The 26613-nt window shown below is 40.6% G+C and overlaps 1 protein-coding gene across 1 annotated transcript in view; it reads right to left on the bottom strand.

Moving 5' to 3' along the window:
- The window catches only part of NUMA1 (nuclear mitotic apparatus protein 1), a 3180433-nt gene that overhangs the window by 640063 nt on the left and 2513757 nt on the right, over nt 1–26613 (bottom strand). Inside the window, exon 23 of the mRNA XM_044072777.1 lies at nt 25926–26098. Coding sequence (XP_043928712.1) covers nt 25926–26098 — 173 coding nt within the window. The remainder of the gene's footprint in view (nt 1–25925; nt 26099–26613) is intronic.

Genomic DNA, 26613 nt, shown 5'->3' with positions numbered 1-26613 from the left:
AGAGAAGTTGGGGCAGAGAAGACTGTTTCTGCCTAACGCATTGCTGTCATCTTGTTGCCTGATGACAGCCAAATGCTCCTTAATGCGATCTAAGAATTTTCTTATTGTCTTACCAACATAAAAACGAATTACAGGTGTTGCAAATACTAGCATATACTACAAATTAATGTGGCAGTCAAAATAGCTTTTAAACACAACTTTAGTATTGCTGTGTCTGAAAGTGTATTCTGTACCTGTATAAATATGCATGCAGACTACACAACCATTGCACTGAAACATGCCATGCTGCTCGTTCTGTGTCACAGTCTGCGGGTCTGCTGCTGTTTGAAAACGTTAATTTCTTTCAAAGGACATCTTGAGTGTCCTCGTTCTTTTGTATGAAAAATTAGGAGAATGCCCTATTGGCTTGAACAAGATTCTGTTGTGATGAAATAATATTCCAATTTCTATGTATTACTTTGATAGAATGCATATCCCTGCTAATGGGCACAGGGAAGCTGCAAAATCTATCAGCTTTCGGAACCTCAGCACTGGCTTTAGAAGTAAAGCCATATAACAAGATAGGTCTATGTTTACTGTGTTTGTGTGCTGCAACTTCAGAGAAAACATCATAAATGAGCTCGGTGAAGCACAAGTCTGTTTTCCATAGGCTGTCCAACATTCCTGACTCCTCATTAGGGGGGGATAAATAGAAACTCGTCTTAGACAGCTATTTTTTCGTAGCTGCTACGAAAATAGCATCTACTGCTGGTCATTTAGTCCAGCATTTCCAGTCCTTTGGCACCACTAAAATCTTGTCTTTTTTTGTTGTCCTTTCTTGCCCTCTGTACCACAAAATATATAATTTCATACATGGGGGGGGGGGGGGGGGCACAGATCAGCCAGTATCAAAAGCTACACGGAACACAGATTTATGGAGAAGAGGTTTTGGTGGACCACCCCCACCCTTCTGTTTAATCAATTTCAGGACATCACCAAATGTGACGTCGTCCAGGGGGGATCTAAGAGAACCCCTCACTTTCATCCAAATCTTTGTCTTCAGTGTCTGACTCAGGAGAGGAGTCTAGGTGATTCCATTTGCAGTGTCCACTTCCTAGGAGCCTGCCTCTGGTGTTCTTCTGGAAACAGGTCAGAATCAGACTGGGAACTTGAATGTAGAGTACCCTTGAAGCTTATAGGTTCCAAATTGTCCTCATCGATCAGAATGAAAAAAATAAGTCCAAAGATCCACTAGGAGTCAGGATGGATCTGAACTCAAGGCCCTTTCAAAAGTCTTCAAAGAAGATGCCACAATCAGAACCAAGGAAGTGTTCTCCCCAACTAAAGACTTAGAAAGCCTTAACAATCCAACTGAGGTTGGCTCCTAAGATGACCTTGGATTCAACTACTGACTGCCAAGACCAAGAGGAGGAGACTGCTCTGAAAAATTCAGCATATTCTTCACCATCGAAACCTAACACAGATGCTTAAGCTCCGAGAATCATCTTGATAATTAAGAATCTGACTCCAGACAGTACAGGATCTAACAAATGCCAAAGTTCCCTAAACTGTCACATCCAACTGAAGTGTACCAGAAGTCTCAGACCCATGAAAATTGGATCCAAAAGGTGAACTGGTACTGGAGAAAAGGGTGAGGGGGTCAATGGGCCTGTACAAGAAAGCCCCCTTTGCAAACAGTGCTAGGAGGACTCTCAATTGGATCTGTCTCATTAAGGACTTCCTCATCATACAGATGACATCCATTTCAGTAAGGCTTTTGGTGGATCTGACTGACCTCAATGAGAATGTCATCAATGAGGGCCTGAAGAATGTCAGTCTTTATAAAACAGGCAAACAGAACTGAGGGCTCACTGGCTCTGGTGAAAATCTAATTCGAGGAGGGTATGAGTTTGGTTCTAACTTAGTATTTTAAGTGCCAGACCCGAAGGTTCAGTTGGATCCGGGGGACCTTTCCCTTGATTTCTCAGACAGTTTTTCCTCCAACTTTTCTCTTCATATCTTTTTTTCTGTAGAATTCTCTTTTTCTCTTTTTCCTGAGACTTGATTCTTTCTCTTTTCCTGTTTTCTTCTTGAGAAGTCGAAGCTGCCCTAGAAACAGAAGACGCAGCTAGAGAGGCAGAAGAGGAAGACCCTGTCTGAGTGAGAAGCACTCCTTTTAAAAGGAGTTTTGCTTTCCTGCCTTGAACAGTCCTAGACCCAAAAGCAGCACAAATGTCAGTTTGACGGTGGGCAGCACTTAAACAATTCACACACAGACAGTGTGGGTCTCGGAGGGATTTTGTGTCCACAAGCTGAGCACTTTTTAAAACCTTCAGGTTTGGTTAAAAAAAAATACAAATGTAGTAAATTGCAACTGACACACACACACACACACACACACACGCACACACACACACACACACACACACACACACACTAATTTTGAGTAAAATCATACTTTTAACCTTGTATCCAAGAAACAGTACAATTCTATTCTGAAAACACTCACCAAAAACAAGTAACCTCACACTATTACCCTAAAACAACCTTAAAATATTTAACTATCACACTACTACGCTAATTACCGACTACACTAAATACCCTAAAAATATTTAAAATTTTAGAAAAGGATACTTTCACTTATCAATACAGCGCTCTAGGACACTTGTTAGATTCAGAAGGCAAACGAGATATGATGTAACTGAGTGGAGAGGAGGAAATGAGTAAGACAGGACTCAGAGCTTTGGGTCCCCAGCTCAAGAAGAAAGCACAGAGGTTGCATCAGACAACCCAAATGTTGAATCAGATGAAAATGGACATCAAATATGCTACATTTTTACTTTACAATAAAGTATCTCAAAAATAGTCAGATCTTAGTGGAGGTATGGGAAGCCCAATTGAGCCAAAATGAATGAATGAATGAATGCATGCATAAATAAATACATACATATAAGTGATTTTAGTTAGAAATTTCTTCACTCTTCTTTTATCCAGTCCTACACTAACCTATACCCCCCTCCCCCCAACACACACTAAAGCATGCATGGTGAAATGGATATTTTTATGTCTACAGCTAGCTTAAATTACTGCAAAAGTTTCATACATTTTCAGTTTTTAGCAAATAACAGTTTGACTTTACTAGAGTTCATGAGAGCTTAGCAAACAGATGGTAAATGTTTCTTGTAATCATTCAACCTAGAAAGAAGCCATGTATTTTGTAGATCAAGTCTGCTGAGAGAGAAACATCCTTGTTAAGAGTAAAGCATGAGAAGTATCCTCCTGTATGCATACCTTATCTGTTTTACTTTCAGCCTTGGAAATGTGTGTTTGTGTTTAATCACAAGTTGAGAAAGGTTTAAACGTATGAATTAACCTTTTCTTCTAAATGTAAGATATAAAAGGAATTGAATCGGGGCTTAAAGTTGAATTTCTCTGTCTAGAGATATTTCAGTATCATACAACTTTACAATAATGTGTTTGCATCCATAATTTGTGTTTGGAATTAAATAGCTGCATGGTAATATTTGCCAACAAATATTCATTTGTATTGGTAAACTAGGAGCTGATGTGCAACTCTAGTATTTTCTTTTGGAGGGCCTTGCATTCAACACCTCTGCTTTATCAGATCCAGGAGGATTTAAGTTAACAGTTAAGAGCCCTCCTGGCCAGGATAGGTTTTTTTTCAAAAAACTTTTTATTGAATTTTAAAATATTGAAATAAAAATACAACAACAACAAAAACTAAACTAAAATACATATTGAGAAAGTGAAAACCTTCTTCACTGAAACCATTCAGTCTCTTGCCAACCAACTATCGCCCAACAGCTCACCTCTAACATCCCATAATACTACCTTACTTCCCCCATTTCATCTCAAACCCATCTCTACATCCCTTATCTGTACCCTTCTGCAAAAACTCAAACCTAGGACCACCATTGCTGCCGATCTCCTTCCTGCTGAATATCTACAGAAAGCAGCAGATGCAATAGCCTACCCAGTTTCCGTTCTGATTAACAGAACAATCTCTGAAGGTGCAATTCCTATCACATGGAAGACTACACATATTATCCCCCCTTCATAAGGGTGGAAACTCTAGGGATCTATCCAATTACAGACCTATTGCCATACTTTCTCCTTTGGCCAAAATCATGGAGAAATGCATTCATATGCAACTGTTAAAACACCTTATAGACAACAACTTGCTAGCTAACTGCCAACACGGTTTCAGGCCATTTCACAGTACTACTACTGCCCTTTTATCCTTCTCCAACTGTATAAATAAAAATCGCAATAACAACACTCTATCCTCAGCCCTCTTTATTGATCTCTCCAAAGCCTTCGACATGGTTAACCACAAACTTCTCATTAACACACTGAAAAACATGTCCCTTGATACTCTTTCTATACAATGGTTTGAATCCTACTTAAGCAATAGGCAACAAGCAGTCATGTGGGAGAACAACCTATCTTCCCCATCTCACTAGGTGTCCCCCAAGGTTCTATACTTGCACCACTTCTATTCTCTATCTTCAACAATGACCTGTACACTGTTATTCCTCAGGCCTCCTTCATACAATATGCCGATGACTCCACATTAATCTGCACAGCCCCAAATCCAACAGACCTGCAATCTCTTACCCAAAAAGTGTTTAACACAGTTGAGGATTGGCTACAACATCAATGTCTTATCCTAAAACCTAAAAAAAACAAACTTCTACTTTTTACTCCCACCCATAGACACACACCTCTAAACTTTACTGTCACTTCTAACAACGGAACTATCATATCCCCTGACTAACACAAAACTCCTAGGGGTACTAATTGACAATAACCTTAACTTTGAAGCCCACATAAACAATACCATAAAAACAGTTAACAAAAAACTAGGCTCACTATATAGAATCAAATCCTTTCTTACCCCACTAGCAAGATCTACTATTGCCCAGACCCACTTAATCTCTACCCTCCTCTATGCCTCCCCTATATATACTAACCTCTCAAAAACCAATATGAACAAACTAGTAGTCTCCTACAATATTGCAAGATTTGCAACTGGCTCTACATTTAGGACCCACCACTGTATTAATTATAAAAATCTTGGTTGGCTAGAGTTACCTAACCTACTTCTACTTAATCAATTAATATTTGCCTATAAAATCCTGTATCAGCCTAGTAACACACCGATTCTTACCAACCTTATCATCCCCTACTGTAACCTTAAAACCCTGCGCTCAGCTACTAAAATGCTAGTACTAACACACAAAGCCAACAACAAGGCAGGGGACTCTCTATTCTCTAACACAGTTGGTAAATCCTGGAACTCTTCCCAGTGACCTAACCTCACTACCATCACTTACACAATTCAAAATCAGGCTGAAATCCTACCTTAAAACACATTGGCTATGCACCTGTCTTAACCCAGACTAACATCTCTTGTCTTCTCACTAAATTTCTAAATCTTAATGTCTGCATAATCTACCTGCATACTGGAATCCAGAAGCATAACTTGTCTTGCAACTAATTTGGACTCTCTCTTATATCTTAATATCTCTCTTTGTCACTCTAGTATCTTATGTTAACACACCTCTTTCTAGTGTGTTCCTGTACTGTACATTTTACTTATTTTTACCCAACTACCTACTTCAATATGTTCTTTTTTGCATAAAATAGCTTAACTGTATATAGTACTTCTATTTGTTAAACTTTGAATTTATTTACTGTTTTTATTTGATTAACGTCAAACATTGTTTTGTACTCTCGAGGAGCTTTTCTCCCCGGGCCTCTGCTGAAAATGGATATGTATCCAGCTGGACTAGCCCGGTCAACAAATGTAAAATAATAAAATAAATAAAATAAAAATATAAGTTAGGAGATAATTATGATGTCACAGCATTTGCATGGCAAATGTTTTATCTCGATACTATCTGGAACACTTACAATAACTATATACATCATATACAAGTATTAACCAAGGAATACATCAAAGTAGGCATAGATCTAAAAGAGAGCAGGTATGAGAATATAAAGGAGACTGGGGTCTATGAATCCCACAAGGAGAGTAGCCAACTATTCACTATTAATAATATGTAATACCTTTTCTACAGCTTTGTTGATATGAGGCAACTTCTTGGGACTTTTCACTAATGTTTTCTGCGCACTAATATATGTACAGGCTAGGGTTTTAAAATTATTCCAATTCAGTTTAGTACGATCTATCCAATTTTGGGTGATGTAGAGTTTTATAAGTGAACATATATAGATTAGCACTTGTGTATCCAGTTAGGAAAGGCAAACATTGGGTATATGTAATATTGCAATCTCCCAGGATAGGGTGGATTTATGATATCCTATTTTCCTGTAAACGGACCTTTAGGGAAGTCCAAAGTTTGTGAGAGTAGTGACAAGACCATAAAATATGTAGAAGATCTGCATTAGAATGAGAACAACAAGAACATGAGGCCGACTTATTGGCATCAAATTTATTAAGTTTAGAAGGCGTGAAGTATGCGTTATTGTTAATCATTAATTGAGTGTAAAAGAGTTTTTTGAAAGGCGAGTATTCTAGTGTATTTTTAATAGCTGAGAGTTTCTGTTTTATAGATATATGAGGATTGTGTTTGTCCCACTAATTTGAAAAAAGGCAAACTGTATTAGGAGTTACCTGATTTATAAGATTATAAGATTTAGATAACATTTTCTCTGGAAGTGTAAGGGTTTGTATAACCATCTTGTAATTAGTGAGATCATTTTTGTCTAATTTGGTGTGGAGAAACCTTCCATTGACCACATCCCTCAGTTGACGTAAAATAGTTATATATTTAATATTAACCTTAAGAGTTTTGCGTAAATTAAGTGAGAGTTTCATTTTTGTATTGCAACAGATCCCAAACAGTAAGATCCTTGATCAGGGGAAAATTTGAAAGGTTAATAGGTGTGCTGTCTAAGTTAATATTAGGGTTTAAGTGAAGAGGTTGCATTAATTGAAATATATTGTCTAGATTGACAATTTTAAAAAGTTCTTGAAAAGCACTGATTTTTTGTTTTAAAGAGTTGGGAATTTTTAGACTATTCATGACACCTAATGAAAGAAAAGGAAGAAGCTAATGGGTTAATATTTTTAGTTAAAATATGCCGATACCACAATTTTGTCCAAGTAGGATGCTGATTATACCTTACAGTATTAATATTCAAAATAGATAGTAGTTTGTTGGCAGAGATAATCAAATAATAAAGATGAAAGTTCGGAAGACCAAGACCTCCCTTACTTTTAGGAAAAATTAAATTAATGTAAGAAATTCTTAATGATTTGGGAAACCATAAGAAACTGGCCAGTACTTTGTTAATTTTTGAAAAAAAAGATTTTGGAATTAACTGATCCACAGCATTGAATTGAAATAGTAATCTGGGGAGTATATTCATTGTAATTATTGCTGCTTTTGATAGAAGTGATAAATTTAACAATTTCCATCTATTCAAATCAAGTATTATAGACTACCATACTCTAGCTAAATTATTTTGAAATGTGGAGAGACCATTATGATTTATAAGAATCCTCAAATATTTAAAGTTCTGGACCATCCGGAAAGCGGAGTCTGGAAATAAATATGATTTGTGGGGGAGTGGATTTAAGGGAAAAATATGTGTTTTTTGAGTATTAATCTGATAACCCAAGGCCTCTAAAAATCTGTCAATAGAACCAATTAATTTTGAAAGGTCCGAACAAGGTGTTTGAAAATATATCACAAGATCATCTGCAAAAGCCGATAGAGACATTTTAGTGTTCAGAATTTTAGGAATCTTATGAAAGGTATTTTGTACTATATATAATAATGAAGGCTCTATATATAAATTAAATAAAAAAGGGGATAATGGGCAACCTTGCTTTGTACCATTGGTGATCTTTATGCTTTTGGATGCTTTCCTATTAATGTATAGAAAGGTAGAGGAATTTTTGTATAAAATTTTAATGAAGTCTATATAAGTAGTTGGTATATTTAAGCAGGACATGTGAAAAAGAAAATCCCAATTAACCCTATCAAAAGCCTTAGAGGCATCAAGGATCAGTGCATACAGCGGATTTGAGTCATTTTTAGCAAAGTGTATAAGAGTCAATTGTCAAGGTATTATCCCATGAATGTCTATGTGACAAAGCCCGCCTGCTCCGAAGAAATTAAGAATGGTAAAACTTTTTTCAGTCTATAAGCAAGTAAAGAAGCTAAAATTTTAATATCAATGTTAATCAAAGAAATAGGTCTATAATTGTTAGGATCAGTTTTTTCTTTATTATTTTTCAAAATTAAAATGTTTTTTGAGATGTTCCAGTGCAAGTCCGATATACCATAAATCATTATGTAGTCAAAAATTTCCAGAAGAAGGGGTGTAAGCACAGATGTGTAAGTTTTAAAAAATTCAGGCGTGAAACCATCTGGACCCGGAGATTTACTAGCCTTGAGCCTGCCAATGGCTTCCGATATTTCTTTAAGAGTCAATGGGGCAGAGAGTGTATTCTTTTGTTGTTCATTTAACCTAGGAAATTTAATAGAGGATGTAAAGTTCATTATGTGCTGTTTAACCCTAGGTTTATTTTCCTTAGAATATATTTCTGAGAACAATGATGTAAAAAGCTGCATGATTTCCAGATCAGTATTATAAATCTTATTATATTGTAATGACGAAATTCTAGGAAGAGTTTGATTACCTTTAACTATTCTAGCTAACACTTTAGAAGGAACCTGTGCCCATTCAGAATATGTAGCTAACAGCCTTTGCTCTGATATAGTAAGATTATGTTGATGTAAAAGCAATAATTCTTTCTGGGAGTTTAATAGTTCATATGATAAGGAATTAGGACTCGCTCTATATTGATTTTCCAAGGTTTGAATTTTTAATTTTAACTGCAGTTCTTTGTTTCTATATTGTTTTTTAAGATATGATGCCTTAATTAATAAACCTCTAAGGGTAGCTTTACATGCAGCCCATTGTATGTCTAGAGGAATATCTGATGTGTCTAGATTAAGATAGGTTTCCTTTATTGTTTCAGTTATTAATTTATGTATAATTTCATTTGAGAGTAAATTGTTATTCAATGACCAACTATTATATGAAGATGCACCTTATGTATTTAGAGTCAGACTAATCCCAAGAGATATTCTAGAGTGGTCAGAAAAAAATCTGGGCAAAAGTGAATAATCAATTTTCCTATGTGTAAGAGAGTTAGAAATAAGGAAAAAATCCAATCTTGACCATGCCCTATAACATTTTTAATAGTATGTAAAGATATCCTTTCTGTTATAATATCTTATAAAAGAAATAGGGTCTATAAGGCTAAGGTCCAGCATTATTTCTTCCAGAGCAATGGATGCTTGGAAATTATACGAGGGGGATCTACTAGTGCGGTCAGTGTCAGGATTAATAATAGCATTCCAATTCCCCCCCTATAATAACATAATGGTCTTTAAAAAAAAAAAAGAGAATATTATAAATATGCAAAAAGAAAATGTGTTGTTGTTCACAAGGACCATAAAGGTTAAAAAATATTATTGGTTTGTCAATGTTATGAAAACAGGAGATAATATAACACCATCTTCCATTTGCATCATGTTTCACGTCAGTAATAGTTCCCTGAAAATTGTTTTTAATTATAAGGGCCACCCCTCTTGATTTTGAGCTATTACCAGCTGCTACTATCATTTTGATCCATTTCTTGTTTTTTTCCTTATCCCAGTCTTCTCGAATTAAATGCGTCTCTTGTAGGAAGCAAATATTAGCCTGGGATTTAAATAAAAGATGAAATAATAAGGATCTCTTATTTTTATTATGCAATCCTCTCACATTCCATGAGTCAATATTTAAGGTCATTCTCTTAAATAAAAATAGATATATAAAACCTGCCTAGGGTTTGACAAGATGTAAAAATAACTATATATCTTGGCCCCTTATAATTATTATATTGTAACTTGGTGGCTCCCAAAAAAAAAAAAAAAAAAAACTGCTAAAAAGATCCTACAATATTCCTTCCCAAATACCCCGGTGCCTAACAACCCACCCCATACTGAAGAAGGAATATATAGATGAATCAAATAAGTGGTTTTGGTTAACACAATCAATAGAGAAACTATAACAAACTGAAATATAGTCCTAAGAAGGACAAACTATTTTTAGTAAAACTGTACATATATACAAAACTAAATTGAACAAGATAGCTGTCATTCAATTGACCCTATAAAACTAACCATTCTCTGCTCCTATAATTACCATGTAAAATATGCAGAGTAACAATACACAAACATTAACCAGGTATTATTAAAATAAGTTAAAGCTATGTTAGAATAAATGAGTTATATATATTTCTGGATAAGTAAAATATATTATATAACTGATATGGTTAATATGGCAATTTTCAAATAAAGAAATAAACTCACTATATTATATTTTGAGAGAATACATAGCTAGTTAGTTTAACTAAGAGCCAGAAGACAATAACAGTCTGCATAAAAGTAAGACTATTTGATTAATATAACAACTGTGTAATAACATTTAACGGACTGTCATCAATAAAATAAAGGAGCCAACAGTCATCCGATATCATAAAATCTTTAACTTATCCACCTGGCAAGAGATCTACGGAATAGCGGATAAGGTTGAGCATCATTTGTTGCGCTGTTAACCGCCGAAGTTCTCCCTTATCATCAGGTCCCAAGGGCCCTGACAGCGCTATATCTATAGCACAAAACCAATTGTTTAGCAATAAACATTCATATATATGTATCATACAAGACAGTCAACCCACTATTTTTTATGAATTAATAACCATACATTAGAGCCACTCTACAGTCTTTGATATATATATGATTGACTGATGTTTTCGTAGCAAGTCAACTACACAGGGTAAGTCTAGAACGAAAGTTCCTCAAGACTTGACAGCACGACACAGTCTTATAACATACGTGTTTAGTTAAGGAAAAGAGTCATAAGGTGTTTATAAAGTTTTCCTATTTCACTGTATACACTATAGATCTCCGCTTGAACCTGGAGACAAGCTAAAACAAAAATTTCAAAAAGTAGCTTGTCCTTTGAGTACGCAGCTGAACAAACAGACACTTTGACCATCACTATTTGACCATTAATGTCACTTCAGGTACTACTTTAAATAGCTTTAAAAATATGTCTTTCGCTTCTTGTGAGGTGCTAGCTGTATATTTTATATCATTATGTGTAAAAGATAACGTATTGGGATAACGCATCTGAAATCTGACACCTCTTTTGATTAAGTCCGCACAATATGGGCCTAGTTTTTGTCCATTAGTTTTAATTTGAGGTGGTAAATCTTGCAAAAAAGGTAGTTTGTGCTTGTTCCATTCGAAGTTTCTTTGTTTTCTGGCTGCTGCTAATATTTTCTGAGTATCTTGATAATTCAGCAATTTGGTGTATATAAGCCTAGGTGAAGAAGCCACCTGACGAGATCGTAGGGCTCTGTGCGCCCTTTCCACTACTAGACTTTCATTGTTAGTGTCTAGACCCAACAGAACCTGATAAATCTGTTTGGTGATTTTCAGCAAATTTTGTGCGTCATATATTTCGGGCAAGCCTCTAATTATTATGTTGTTGCGACGACTTCTTGCCTCCAAGTCTATCAGTTTGTTCTGCATTTCATTAATCAAAATGTCTTTAGCCTGCAAGTCTTTGTTAATAGATTCAATCTGTACTTCATAAGTATGATTTTTATTTTCGATACTGTCTAACCTTTCGGTTATATTTTTTAAAGTTTTGCCAAAATCTGTAAGTTGTTCTGTAAAACCTTGAATGGCTGTATGTATAGGTTGTAGCGCCACCTTCAAATCTTCGAGATGGAAATTTGAGTCATTTTTCTCTCTGGCGCCATTTTTAGTGTTTTCTGCGACCTGTTTTGTGGTTTTAAGCCTCTTAGAACCAGTTTCTTTTTCAGGAGACAATAATGAGGAAAATTTGGACTTTGTGTTTTGTGTTTCCATATTATTTGTATTACCAGCCATGTCAGAGCACCAAAAATGTCAATGGGGTCGAGATAGAAATAACAGTCACTTACTGGCACGTGATACAGGCCCAAAAGGTGAAGAAAAGATAATTTATACGAAAATAGAAGATTCCACTCGTTTTTACTGCAAGAAAAAATTCAAATCCTGAAGCTGAGGTTTCCGACTATTTTTTTAAACCGAAAACTGAGGAAACACTTATCCTTAAAGCTGTTTAAAACGGTCGGTGATTTTTGATGGTGAAGGAGCGACACTTATAGGGTGCACACTAGACAACCGCTATCTTGGAACTCTCCTGGCCAGGATAGTTGCAGTGCATATTTTTTGCCAAAATGTTCAAGATCTTTGCTCTCATCCTTTGGGAAGGAGTTGCTCAAAAACAGCCCCTGTATCTCTTGGAATCCAAATATACCACTTGTGGATCTGCAGTAAGGTACCTGTAGAACTCTAGCACTCCGCAGAAATGATCAGATTTCTTGGGGGCAGGGGGATGGGACTCTAGCTGCAGAGATGTGTCAAAGAACACATCTTCCACTAAGAGGCTTATGTTCAGACAACACAAACTACTGGAATACTTTTCCTAGAATGACAGTACTCCTCAGCTTCTCACAGTTAAAGTACTCTATTTTATTAATGGTGCTCTCAAAAGAAAGGTCCTCAGGTGGTGAGGCTGAGGCCAGTTAGTCTTCAGACTAAGAGATGGCATAGGATCCTGAAGAAACAGTCAACATATGCCAGCTCGAGTCTGAGGAATCAGAAGTGGAAACAAATGCCCCTCTTTCTTTTAACCGGGTATTAAAGATCCGCATCTGGTAGAGCTGGTCTCAGTCATTCAACCTGCACCACAGACTGCCTGAAGTGCCAAGTCAACTAGAATTCCTACAAACTGGACAGTACAAAAGTAATTGCCATGAGTATTGTAGCAACCCTCTCTTTAGGAGGAACAACAAGAGTATTTAGTTTAAAAAGCTCTTATTTATTCTCTGATGAAAGGGCATCCTTGTTTTAACAAGAAATTGTTAAAACAAGGATGCTCATCACAGAGATTACAGACTACTTACTCATCTCTAAAGTAGTGAGACCTTAGTGGAAGTATGGGAAGCACAACTAACCTGAAAAAAATATACATGCAAGTAATTTTAGTTATAAATGTTTCCACTCTCCTTGTGCATGGTCCTCTGCTTACCATCAGCTTTTCCTTAACTCCAGGAATCTTAACAACCACCTTCTTTCCTCTGGTAGGAGCTCTATTGCAATTGGTTCTTGGGTAAGGATCTGGCAAATGGAGTGGGACACATGCATAGATGAACATGGCTTTTGCTTGTTGCCCCATCCATTTTCCTGCAAACGGCAGCAGCATCTAGAGGCACTGTATGCATCTGGTTTAGCAATGCATTTGCCTGTCTTTGTCAGCATATAATGAAATGGATCTGCCCCTCTTGTAGATACCACCTCTACCTGGCCACCAGCCATTCTACCATGGGCACTAGGCCCAGGCATATACCCCTAAATGCTCACGACAAGAGCTGAATCTTCTACATGCCTTCATTCTTCTCACAATTCCTCCTGTGTATAAGGCTGCTACTTAAATCCCAGCTGCCAGGGTTGTAGTTAAAGCTTCATCTCTCTACGTCACAGACATGGACAATAATTTTCTATTTAACTAACCAACAGCATGTTTCACTGTAAAGTACAGTTGTGTACACTTACCATAAAATCTAGATGTTCAAGTGTATTAACAATTGCAGTCATCACACTTGGGTTATCTGCCTGCAGGTAGCCCTCAGTCAGCCCGAATACCAGAGACTTAGTTTTTCTGCGTCGGATGCTGTTGCTCCAGGACTGACGTCAGGTCGTCAGGGGTATAAAAACAGGCAGCTGACGCCATTACATCAGGCTTTTCTTGCCCCAAATGTCAGGAGCCCTCTAAAATAGGGAGCTAAGTTATGGTGGGGAAAACACCACCAGTAAAAAGCAAATACCAATACCCCTGCAAGGGATGAGTAATATCCATAGAGAGGAGAGAGAGAAGAGAAACCAGGGGGCTGGAGGGAGGGAAACCAGGACTGCAACAGTGAATACACTCGAACATATACACTTATGGCAAGTGTACACAATTGTACTATGCTCTTCGTGTTTCATTGTTGCAGTCATCACACGGGTAGATTCCAAATCTGAAGGGTGGAGCAGTCAAGAAGAGTTAGGGCTGGCTAGTATGTCTTGCAGGACGACTGCTGCTGCAAAACCTGCCCTGGATTTGGAAAAGATAGGCAGATGGTAATGCTTGGTGAAGGTGTGTACAAAACTCCAGGTAGCAGCTTCCAGGACGTCCATGGTAGGGACTCCACTGAGAAATTCTGTAGAGGTAGAGGTTGCCCTAGTGGGATGTGTTCTGACCCCCTGAGGGATTGGTTTCCCAAGGTGCTTGTAGCAGAAATTGATGGTGTGCTGTCCATTTTGTAACTACTTTGAAATGGCCTTGCCCTCTGCCCCTGTTGCAAAGCTGACTAGTAACTGGTCAGGTTTTCTGAAGGGCTTAGACCTATTAAGGTAGAATCTGAGCTTTGTGTGCACGTGCAGGATCCTTTCCCCTTTATTTTGAGGATTAGTGAAGAAGGTTGGCAAATGGATGGATTGGTTGAGAGCCACACTGGACACCACTTTAGGCATAAAGGAAGGGCTAGTCATAAGGGAAACCCTATCAGCATGAAAAATGATGGCTGGTTCCACAGCCACAAGTGCTTGTAGCTCAGACACTCTTTTAGCTGAAGTGATGGCCAGAAGCACGGCTGTTTTCCAAGAGAGGACTTTAACTCTGCTGACCCTGCAGGTTCAAAGGGGGGAAGCTTGAGCTTTTCCAGTACAAAGTTAACCGTGGGTGCTCTCCTTGGTGGCCTTAAGTTGTTTTCCCCTCTCAGAAACTGTTTGATAAGAGGGTGCGAGAAGAGAGGTAGACTCAGTGTTGTAATGAGCTGAAATGGCTGAGGCATGTATCTTAATGGAGGAAAAGGACAGGCCTTCGTGGAGCAGATATGCTAAGTAACCCAGGATTAGAGCCAGGGAGGGAAGAGTTGTGTCCTCTCCTTTAGACTGAATCCAGGAACAGTACACCTTTTCCTCTTATCCACATAGGATTTTCTTGTACTCGGTCTCCTGGCTTCAAGAATCATGTCCAGCACCTGCTTGCTTAGGGTTGTTGGGGGAGAATTCAAGGAATAAGCCAGGCTGCAAGATTTAGGGTTTGCAGTTGTAGATGCAAAATCTGTCTCCCCTGCTGAGAGAGGAGGGCTGGGTTCTAGTGTAGGTGGCACCTGTGACAGGCTGCACAGGAGTGGGTACCAATGCTGGTGTGGTCAGTCCGGGGCAACCAGAATTGTCCTTGGTCTGTCCCGTCTTATCTTGAGTAATACTCGAGAGAAGGGGCAGACGGGGAAAGGCATAGATTGAGAGATTTACCCACTAAAAAGATAGGGCTCATCCCCTTTCCAGGTCATGCTGTGAGGATTCCTTGTGCACAATTTGCTGAGCTGGTGGTTGCAGGAGGAGGCAAAGAAATCCACCTCTGGAGTCTCCTATTTCTGAATCAGAAGGTTGAAAATGCTGGGCTCCAATTGCCACTCGTGTGGGTCTAAGAGATTTCTGTTCAAGACGTCTGTCAGCGAGTTTTCCCTGGCAGAAATTGAGCTCGCACATGGACTTGCATGTCCAAGGCTGTATTCCACAGGGCCATGACCAGCCTGCAGAGTGGGTTCCCCCCTGCTTGTTGATGTACCACATACTTTTGTTGATGTCTGTTTTTATTAGTAGGTGTCCTGGTGAGAGTAGGTATCTGAAAGCTGTCAGAGCGTGCTTCACAGCTAGCATCTTTTTTGGTTGATGTGCAGATGAATTCGACTTTAGCTCCAGTGGCCATGAATGCATTTACCGCCCATGTGCGCTCCCCAGGCATAGCCTGATGCGTCTGTGGTTAGGGTCTGGACAGCATGGGGTTGAGTACAGGGCAGACCCTTGTTGTGGTTGCATGCTGCTGCCCACCAAAGAAACTCTGTCCTTAGGAAGGGTATGATAGGAATGATGGTTTCCAGGTCCTGAGAATGTTGGCACCAAAGACTAAGTTCCACTGAAGTTTCCTCATACGCAGTCTGGCATATGGAATTAGTAGGATGCATGAGGCCATGAACCCTAGGGCTTGCAGGATTTTCCTTGCAGATAGCTGGGTTCTGGTGGCCATTTGAGTAAAATAGTCTGTCAGATAGGCTTGTTTTTCTGAAGTGAGGAATATTATCTGGGATTCTGTGTCCAAGCTTGCTCCCAGGAATACAATCTTTTGACTGGGGACTAATTTTGATATCTTTTTGTTCATTGTGTACCTCAGGGATGTGAGAAGGTTTTTTACAAATTGAAATGTCATGTGCTGCAACAGCATTTCCTGTCTGCCTGAATCAGGCAGTCGTCAAAGTACGGGTAAATCTGGATATTTCTCTGCCTGCAGTAAGCAATGGCTGGAGCCAGGCATTTTGTGAATACTCTGGGAGTAGTAGATAAGCCAAAGGTAAGTGCAGAGAACTGATAATGCATAGATCCTGCTGGGAAATGTAGATATTTCCTGCATGACTCCCTGATAGGGATGTATAGATATGCTTCTTTAAAGCCTAGGGTGACTAACCAGGCATCTTTGGCTAGCACAGGTAGAAGCTGCTGCAAGGTGAGCATTATGAATTTTGGTACCACCAGGAAGGTGTTGAGAATTGAAAGATCTAAGACTAGGTGCAAAGAGCCCTCTTTTCTGGGTACCAGGAAAAGTAGAGTAGAATCCTTGTCCTATCTGTTCCGCAGGAACAGGCTGAATTGTCCTGATAGAGAGCAGGGATAAAACTTGGTTTTGTGCCTCTGACCACTGGTTGGGAGGAAGGTCTGGGAACCCTTTTGGGGATGGCAGAGTGGAAGTAAAATTTGTACCCCTGGGATACAATGATGAGGACCCATCAGTCTTTGGTGATGGACATTCAGTTTTTGGCATGAAGGGCACGTTTCCCTCCTAGGGGCACAAGCAGTTGGGCAGAGGTGGGGAGTGGAGTAGAGAAGTCATTGTGAATTATTTCCATAAGGGGGTGGCTTATCACTTCCTGCTTTGGAGGTGGAGGTACTCCACTGCTTAGACCTATGCATACCCTGAGACGGTAGTATGGGGGGGGGGGCTGTTTCCCCAGGGTCTAGTTTGAGATGGCCTTGAGGGGGCTGGAATTGACCAATGTTTTGAGGGGCAATGCCTACTGAATCTAGGAGGCTGTACTTGTAAGAATTCTTTGACTGTCTGCATAGATTTAGCTTTTTCTTCTGTCTTTTTAAAAACCTCTTCTGCTTTGGTGCCAAACAGATTGTCCTTGTTTAAAGGAGCATCTAATAATTTTGATTTGACATGGTCTGGCAAGGTCTGCTCCTTAAAGCCAAGCATGCCTTCTCAGTACAGAACCAGCGACTGCTGCCCTGTAAGCTGCTTCTACGGTGTCAAAGTCACACTGCAATGTATGCTTGCTGACTTGGCTTGCAGAATGCATAAGCTCTTGCAATTCTTTATTTTCTGCACAGTCTGTAAAGGCTGCAATTTTTTGCTTAATAAGTTCCATAATGTGTTGTTGGTACTCCAGCATGCAAAACTGACAATTCAAAGCCCTAATGGCGAGAGTTGCCGAGGTATATACACTTTCGTACCCCATCTGTCCAAAGCTTTGGAATCCCTGTCCAAAGGGGTGGGATTCTTAGCTGTAGTTGCTTTAATACCTTTAGGACACTGGGAAATTATCTGTCAGCAGTAAGATTTTTGAAAAGGAATTAATGAGAGTCCGGTACTCTGTAGTACCCGTCTGGTTTCCTAACAGCAGGGGGTAAAGTATAAGGAGTAAGACTGGATTCCATAAAGACATCATCCACAACATCCAGGACTGGGGGTTATTGGTAAAGGCCTATGTTGTGGCAACAATTCTGAGTCGCTTTTTGGACTGAGGATAATTTTGGCATTCCCAATGGAAATGCTCTCTTAAGGTATAAGGTTTCACCAAAAGAAAAGCCCTCTGAAAAAGAGGCAGAGGGAATGGATTCCTCTGCATCTGTATCCTCATAAGCAGATAAGGGCATGTCTTCACAATCAGATACCTCAGAGTCGTCCGACTCAGTCTGTTGAAGCTACTGGGGAGAGGTCTCTCTCTTATTAGGGGAAGGCTGACTTCCCCTAATCAGCATAATAAAGGTCTTCTGCCATTTTAAGCATTTGATGAGGTGGCAAGGGAGCAGGTGCATGCGCTTTGGTCGTTTGGTCTGTTAATGCTGCTGGGGAGAGGTCTCTTTCTCTTATCAGGGGAAGGCGGACTTCCCCTAATCAGCACAATAAGGTCTTCTGCCATTTTAAGCATTTGATGATGTGGCAAGGGAGCAGGTGCATGCGCTTTGATTGTTGGTTTTCTACGTACAGCGTGTACTCTTGGCTTTAGAAGCTCGGTAGTTTTAGACAGAACAGAAGACATGAAAGTCGTTTTGTGTCGAACATCTGTAGTGCGAAGAACCTCCTCAGAAGCCGGTGCCTGTTCAGCGGCTCCGGACCCATTCAAGGTAGAGACATCCGCAGGTTCCATACTCTAAGAAGAGTCTCGCGGCATACCGGACTCCGAACTGGTCTCGGTAGAGGCCTGCAAATCCAATGAAGCGGGCATCAGGGGCTGCGAAAGTGCCTCACTAAGTACCGATGAACTGGGGACTAACTTAACAGAAGTGTTGTCGGCAGCTTTGGACCTGTGTAGTCTTGTCTCAATCTTTATCCTTACTTTTTTGGGAATATCGGTAGTCGGATGGCTTACCGAAGCCATTTTGGAATATGGAGATCGAGAACTAAAGTATTTAGCGACAATAAGGGCCCGATGACGAATAGTTAGAGCGTGGAACAAGGCACAAAACCGACAGCGAGGTACGTCGTGGTCTGGGCCTAAACAGGTGAAGCAGTAAGAATGGAAATCTTGGTGTATTTGTTTTCCACAGGGAAGACAACTGTTAACTTTTTCTGACATTGGTTAGAACATGAAAAAAGGATCCCCAACGGGGTACTTGAATTTAGAAGACCTTCAGGAGGATTCAATTCGTAAACGAAAACTCAGGTAGCGGCCAACTGGCATTCGTGAGAACTGCTTCTGCTTCGGGCTCCTCGGCAAGAAAGACTGATGTACTGGCATCGGCTGCCTGTTTTTATACCCCCTGATGACCTGACGTCAGTCCTGGAGTGACAGCATCTGACGCAGAGATACCAAGTCTCTGGCATTCCGGCCGACTGAGGGCTACCTGCAGGCAGATAACCCTAGTGTGATGACTGCAACAGTGAAACATGATGAACATCTATATTCATACCATTTGTACACTTCTGGATTAAGATCTAATGCCATAACAAGTCTGCTCTTGTACTCTGATTTAAAAAAGTCAATTTAGCAAAAGAAAATGTTTGGTCTAGCTAACCATACCAACATTTGCCACATGGTGGCATCACTGCAGCTGTCTCTCAGGCAGAGGAATGCAGCTACCCTCTGAAAAAGGAAAGAATATATTATTTCCACTGGGGTACACAAAATGCAAGGGAATGACAGATGCCTATTAAATCTTGTTTTTTCTGTTGCTCATCAAGGAACTTTCATTTTGTAATAGGTAACTACAGAGTACACAATAAGTAATGATCAGCTTCCAGAACACAGTTGGCAGAGCAAAAAGTACAGTTTTGTACCTACCATAAATGTAGATGTTCGAGGATCCACATTGCTGCAGTCCTAACCATTGGGTAGTCCGCTGTCCAGTCGGCCCGAATACCAAAGTATATGGCTGACGTCGGTCAAGGCGCATTAGACTGATGTCAGGACGTCAGGGTACTAATGCGCATGACCGACGTCATATCCTCAGTCTTTTCTTGCCCCAGATGTCAGAAGACCCTAAAAAGACAAGGCCCAAACCAAAAACACCAAAAAAAACCCTGCACCAAACATATATACAATATATACAATTTTACAAGCATATAGCCTAATCCACACCACCACCCCTAAACACAGAGGGGAAGGAGGGAGGGTAAATTGGACTGCAGCAATGTGGATCCTCGAACATCTACATTTATGGTAGGTACAAAACTGTACTATGTTCTTCATTCCACATTGCTGCAGTCCTAACCATTGGGTAGAATCCCAAAGCAGAGGTAAGGGAGGCTGGCAAATCATAAGGAAGCAGGAGCTGTCAACATGCCTTGCAAAATAGCTGTGGCAAAACCAGCCCTAGATTTAGAGTAGAGAGGAAGGTGGTAATGCTTAGAGAAAGTATGCACTGAACTCCAAGTAGCTGCCTCCAAAATATCCTTAGTTGCCACCCCCCTTAGAAATGCTGTAGAAGTGGCAGTAGCCCTAGTGGAATGAGGCCTAATCCCAGCTGGAATCTCCTTGCCATGATGGGAATAACAAAATGAAATGCAAAACCCAATCCACTTAGAAATAGTTTGCTTAGACACAGGCTTGCCCTGAGAACTCAAAGCAAAAGAAACAAACAACTGCTGAGACTGCCTGAAATCCTTAGTCCTGCTTAAATAATAACGTAACTGCCTATGTACATCCAAAGTGTGCAAAATCTTTTCTCCCTTATTTTGGGGATCTGCATAGAAAGTAGGCAAATGAATAGTTTGGTTTAAAGCCACACTAGAAACCACCTTAGGCATAAAGGAAGGATTAGTACGTAATGATACCCTATCCTTATGGAAAATCAAAAGGGCTCTACTGCCATAAGGGCCTGCAACTCAGAAACCCTTCTTGCAGAAGTAATAGCCAACAAAAAAGCAGTCTTCCATGACAAGTATTTCAATTCCGCAGTAGCCGCAGGCTCAAAAGGTTGTAGAGTAAGTTTTTCCAACACAAAATTGAGATCCCAAGCAGGAGTAGGAGCTCTCACGTGGGGTCTTATATTCTTTGCCCCTCTAAGAAACTGCTTGAACAAAGGATGCGAAAACAATGGTGGGTCACAATCATAGTGAGCTGAAATAGCTGCAGCATGAATCTTAATGGAAGAGAAGGACAAACCTTTGTCCAATAACTCAGTAAGATATTGAAGAGCCACACTCAAATTAGGCTCAGAAATCTCCAAATTCTTTGCTGCACTCCAAAATAAAAATCTCTTCCATTTTTCTGCGTACACTTTCCTTGTACTAGGTCTTCTGGCTTCCATAATCACATTTAAAACTTGTTGAGGAAGTTGAGACCTGCTGTGTTTCAAAACAGAATATGCCAGGCTGTTAGATGAAGAGAGTGAAGTTTGACATTGAGCAGGTGACCGTCCTTCTGAGATAACAGGTGTGGAATCAAAGGTAAAGGCCATGGAGGCTTCCTTACCAGACTCCATAGCAGTGGGTACCAGTGTTGCCGAGGCCAATCTGGAGCTATTAAAATCATCCTTGGCTTGTCTTGTCTGACCTTTAGGAGCACCTTTTGAAGAAGAGGCAGAGGTGGAAAGGCATACACATGAAGATTTTTCCAACTGAAAGAAAGAGCATCCACTTTCCAAGCTGTGTGATGAAACCCCTTTGTGCAAAACTTTGGCAGCTGGTGGTTTAGTGGAGAAGCGAACAGATCTATGTCTGGAGTTCCCCATGACACTGTCAATTTCTGAAATACATGAAGATCCAGTTTCCACTGTGGGGATCCATGATTTGTCTGCTTAACACATCTGCTAAGGAGTTCTGTGCTCCCGGCAGAAACCTTGCCTGAAGAGTTAGTTGCAAGCTGAGCGCAGTCTCCCATAAAATCATTGCTTGCCTGCATAGAGGATAAGAATGTGTTCCCCCTTGCTTGTTGATGTACCACATGACAGTTGTGTTGTCTGTTAGAATCAACACCTGCCCTGGAAGAAGCAACTCCTTGAAAGCCATTAATGCAAACTGAACTGCTAACATCTCCTTCATGTTGATATGTAGATGCAGTAGTCTGGCAGGCCACTTGTCTTGTATCCATTTTCCATTTAGATGAGCTCCCCAAGCAATGTCAGAGGCATCTGTCGTTAAAATCTGACTCGCCTCTGGCCGGGTCACAGAGAGTCCCTTGTTTAGGTGACATTCCTGAGCCCACCACAAAAATTCTTTTTGAATGCAAGGTATTATTTGAATGACAGTGTCCAAATCCTGGCAGTGCTGTGTCCATACATTTTTGAGATACCATTGTAGCTTCCTCATATGCAGTTTGGCATTGGGAAGCACCAGAATACAAGATGCCATGAACCCTAAGGCTTGAAGGACTGTCCTTGCAGTCAGCCCGGACTGAAGAGATAATTGATGGAAGTAACTGGAAAGATTCTTTTGTTTGTCCGGGGTTAGAAAGGCCATCTGGGCTGCTGTATTCAGTCTCACACCCAGAAAGCACATGTCTTGAGAGGGTACTAGACTGGACTTTATTTCGTTCACAGAATACCCTAGGCATCTTAGCACTGCTATGACATATTCCAAATGCTGTAGAAGGTCTTCCTTTTCTTGAGCCAGAATCAGGCAGTCGTCCAAGTAAGGGTAGATTTGAATTCCATTTTGCCTGAAGTAAGCTATCACTGGAGCCAGAACCTTTGTGAATACTCTGGGCGCAGTAGATAAGCCAAAGGGCAATGCAGAGAACTGATAATGAGAATTTCCAGCTCGAAAACGCAGATACTTTCTGCAACTTAGTCTTATAGGCACATGAAGGTAAGCTTCCTTGAGATCTAAAGTTACCATCCAGTGATTCTTGCCAAGCAGAGGTAAAAGCTGTTGTAACGTCAACATTTTGAACTTTGGAATGTCCAGATAAGTGTTGAGGATAGATAAATCCAAAATTGGTCTCCACGTGTTCCCCTTCTTTGGTACTAGGAACAGGCGAGAATAAAATCCTAGGCCCCTTTCTGGTACAGGGACTGGCTGAATGGCCCCTATTTGGAGTAACAGAGAAATTTGCTTGTGAGCCTCTTTCCTTTGTGGAGGAGGAACGTCTGGCATGCCTTTGAAAGGGGGCAAGGTATGGAAATAAAACCTGTAACCGTGGTGAATGATATCCAACACCCATCTGTCTTGAGTAATTAAATCCCAATTTTCTTTGAAAAGAGACAGCCTTCCTCCCAAAGGAGCCGCCAGACGAGAATGTACTGGCAGCTGAAAAGGCAGGTCATTGGGTCTGTTTACGAAAGGACTGACCCCTGCCCTCACCAGAAGTCTGAGCAGGAGAACTCCCTGTTCTAGGCCTAAAAGAACCTTGAGCTCTGCCCCTACCCCGTCTAGACCTACCCCTAGACTGGGAATCATAAGCAGGATATGTCCAACCCTTCGTAGGCCAATGTCTGCTAAACTTTGGAGGCTGCACCTGCAAAAAATCTTTAACAGTCTGCATAGATTTAGCCTTGTCCTCCATTTTCTTTAAAACTGCTTCCACAGGCGAGCCAAACAACACATCAGACTGTAAAGGAGCATCCAAAATCCTTGTCTTAACATGCTCAGCTAAATTCTGATCCCTCAACCAAGCGTGCCTGCGAAGAACAGAACCAGTGGCAGCCACCCTCGAGGAGGCCTGCACATCATCAAAACCACATTGCAAAGAATGCTTACCCACTTGTTCAGACACATGAACTAAATCCAGCAACTCTTTACACTCAATACCTTCCGCCAGAGCATCCACCTTAGATTTCAATTGTGAAAGGAGATAATTTTGGTATTTTAGCATGTGAAACTGACAATTCAATGCCCTCATGGCTAAAGTGGAAGAAGTATACACTTTCTTACCCCATCTATCCAAAGCCCTTGCCTCTTTATCAGAGGGAACAGGATTTTTAACAACAGAGGCCTTAACACCTTTAGGTCCCTGAGAAACAGTTTCTGGGTCTGCCCTAGGACTCTTAAAAAGATACTTATGAGCTTCAGGCACCCTATAGTACCTATCCGGTTTAACAGGGGCAGGAGGCAAAGAATCAGGGTTCAGGGAAGCCTCTGCAAAAACATCTTCCACCACATTCAACACAGGAGGTATAGCTAAGGGCCTATGCTGGGGTAAAAACAAGAATTCCCTAAGCCTCTTCCTGGAATCAGAGTAATCTTGGCCTTCCCATTTAAAATGCTCCCTCATGGAATGCAGAGTCTCTGAAAATGAAAAATCCTCAGGTGGAGAAGCTGAAGGAGTGGAGTCATCCACATCAGAATCAGAATACTGAGGAAACTCCTGCAAGTCTTCAGCCGAAGACTCAGAAGCCTCTGAACACTGTTCAAAACTCTCAAGCTCAGGCTCCACCCTAGGCCTCTTATCAGGAGGGGGCATAGAGCCTCTAATCATAGTAATCAAATCCTCTGCCATTTTAAGCATATGTTTCTTAGGCACAGAACCTGAAGTGCTAGGAGAAGCCCCCACTGAAGCTAAACTTGGCCTACCTCTCAAAGAAGTCTTGGAAACAGAAGGAGAGGCTCTAACTACCTTAGGAAGAGAGGGAAGAACAGCTAGCTGAGAAGCCCCCTCAGCCTGGCCTACCTCCTGAGAGGGCACATCCTGTAACAGTAAAGTCTCAGCCTGAGACTCCAAAGAAACTCCTGGCAAAACCTCTGGCTCCACTGAGCCTTCTAAAGAACCGACGTCCGGGACTGCCGGTTCTTCAACCCTAGGCTTTGCTGCTTTGTCCTTGCGCTTTTGGCCAAGCGGCGCCGGAGCATCCGACGGCATTTTATAATTACAACGCTTCCCAAACACTAACCTGGCACAGTCTAACCTCCGCTTAATAGTGCGTTTGTTAAATCTAGCACAAGAGCGGCAACCAACAACGTCGTGCTCAGGCCCTAAACAAGGTATACACAAAGTATGGTAATCCCTATGAGGTATCTATTTCCCACAAGAAATACAGTTATTCACTTTTTCTGACATCCGGTTAAATACTGAGGCAAGAAAAAACCAAAATGTTCCCCAACGGGGTACTTAGCCAACTTTGATTCGGTCTGAAACTCCGACTTCAGAAAATTTCAGAACGCCAACCTGCACTCGCAAAACTGCTTCTGCATCGGACCATGCGGCAAAAAAGACTGAGGATATGACGTCGGTCATGCGCATTAGTACCCTGACGTCCTGACATCAGTCTAATGCGCCTTGACCGACGTCAGCCATATACTTTGGTATTCGGGCCGACTGGACAGCGGACTACCCAATGGTTAGGACTGCAGCAATGTGGAATGAAGAACATCCATCACTTCACAAAGACAAAGCTTTTCTTATGACCACCGTGGTGACCATGTTCCCATTGGGACAAGTCCCTGAACTTAATGCATGGTGGGAAACAGGATTACTGCACAGTGAAACATTGAAGTTGAGCAACTTTTCTCTATGGACTAAAATCCTGTGTTTGTCAAAACCTCAGGGTTAGGGTTAGCATAATGGTTCAAGTGTTTACTTCAAAGACACAAGGTACAGGGTTTGATTCTTATCTTTGAAAGGGAAACTGGCTAGACTTAAAATGGCTCACAAGGAAGCTAGCCTAGCACTCTTCTTTAGATTCATATGCAAGGACAGGTGACTGAATTGCTTGGTTGAAGAGAAATTGCATTACTTTAAGGGTTGGGAGATGGCATAATGGATAAGACATTTTCCTCACGGATAAAAGGTACAGGGGGGTTTGATTCTCAGCTTTGAAAAAATATTGTCTAGACTTAAAATGACAGGTCAGCTAGCCTAGTAGTTACCTATGAACCTATGCTGACTAGGTACAAAGAAATGATGCAGATTCGCCTTCAAAGCCACAAAAACTTTTCTGATCCTAAGCTGCAGTCCAACTGCAAACGTACAAAAATTTCTGTAATAGACACTGAAAAAACATTCACTTTAAGACAAACGTACTGCTTTTTGGTGGCCAAATACTACAAGAAACTACCGGGATCCATGGTTCTCTTACCTTGTGGAATTCAGCTGAGGTTCATCAATATCACTCAACTCTAAACTGTCTGTACTGATGTCTGCTCGACCTTCTGCAGCTCGAGAGCCACGACGCGTTGCTCGACTCTTCAAGGCATCAGTAGCAATTTCTGGCTTACCAAGCTCATGAAGCTGGCGTTCTGCGTGTTCCAACTGCAGGAGATCAAATGTTTGTTACATTGACAGATGTAAATAGTACATCTCTGCAGACAAAGTACAAATATAAACATAACTTGAGCAAAAGCAGAAGCATAGTAACTAAACACAAAAAATGGATAAAAGCCGAAGTACTAGAAGATGCAAATTTCTTTTAAGCCATTAACCTGCACGTTTCTTTTGATGCATTAACCTATCAATAGACAATGACTGTAAATATTTTGTCTAACACTTTCCTTGACTTAACAAGAAGTTCAACAGCAACTGCTGAATGAAGGAGCTATTCAAGAGCAGGAAATATCAAGATGGTGTAGGACTCACCAACAAGAATACTCTTTTTAAACAAAAGTATCAGTGGCTGCACAGTCCTTGCATCATTCTTTTAGAAGATTTTTTTAATCTTTTCCTAAGGGACACCTTTCTTCAGTCCCCCAAATGTACTCATCTTTTTCGTACAGTTTTCTGATTAGCTGCATTTTCAGACTTTACAGTGCTTGGCATATACATATTTG

Source organism: Protopterus annectens, chromosome 5.part1 (genome assembly GCF_019279795.1).
Source record: "Protopterus annectens isolate FY-2018-M chromosome 5.part1, PAN1.0, whole genome shotgun sequence".
Taxonomy (NCBI): domain Eukaryota; kingdom Metazoa; phylum Chordata; order Ceratodontiformes; family Protopteridae; genus Protopterus; species Protopterus annectens.
The sequence above is the reverse complement of the archived record's forward strand: the minus strand, read 5'-3'. Positions and strand labels throughout refer to the sequence as shown.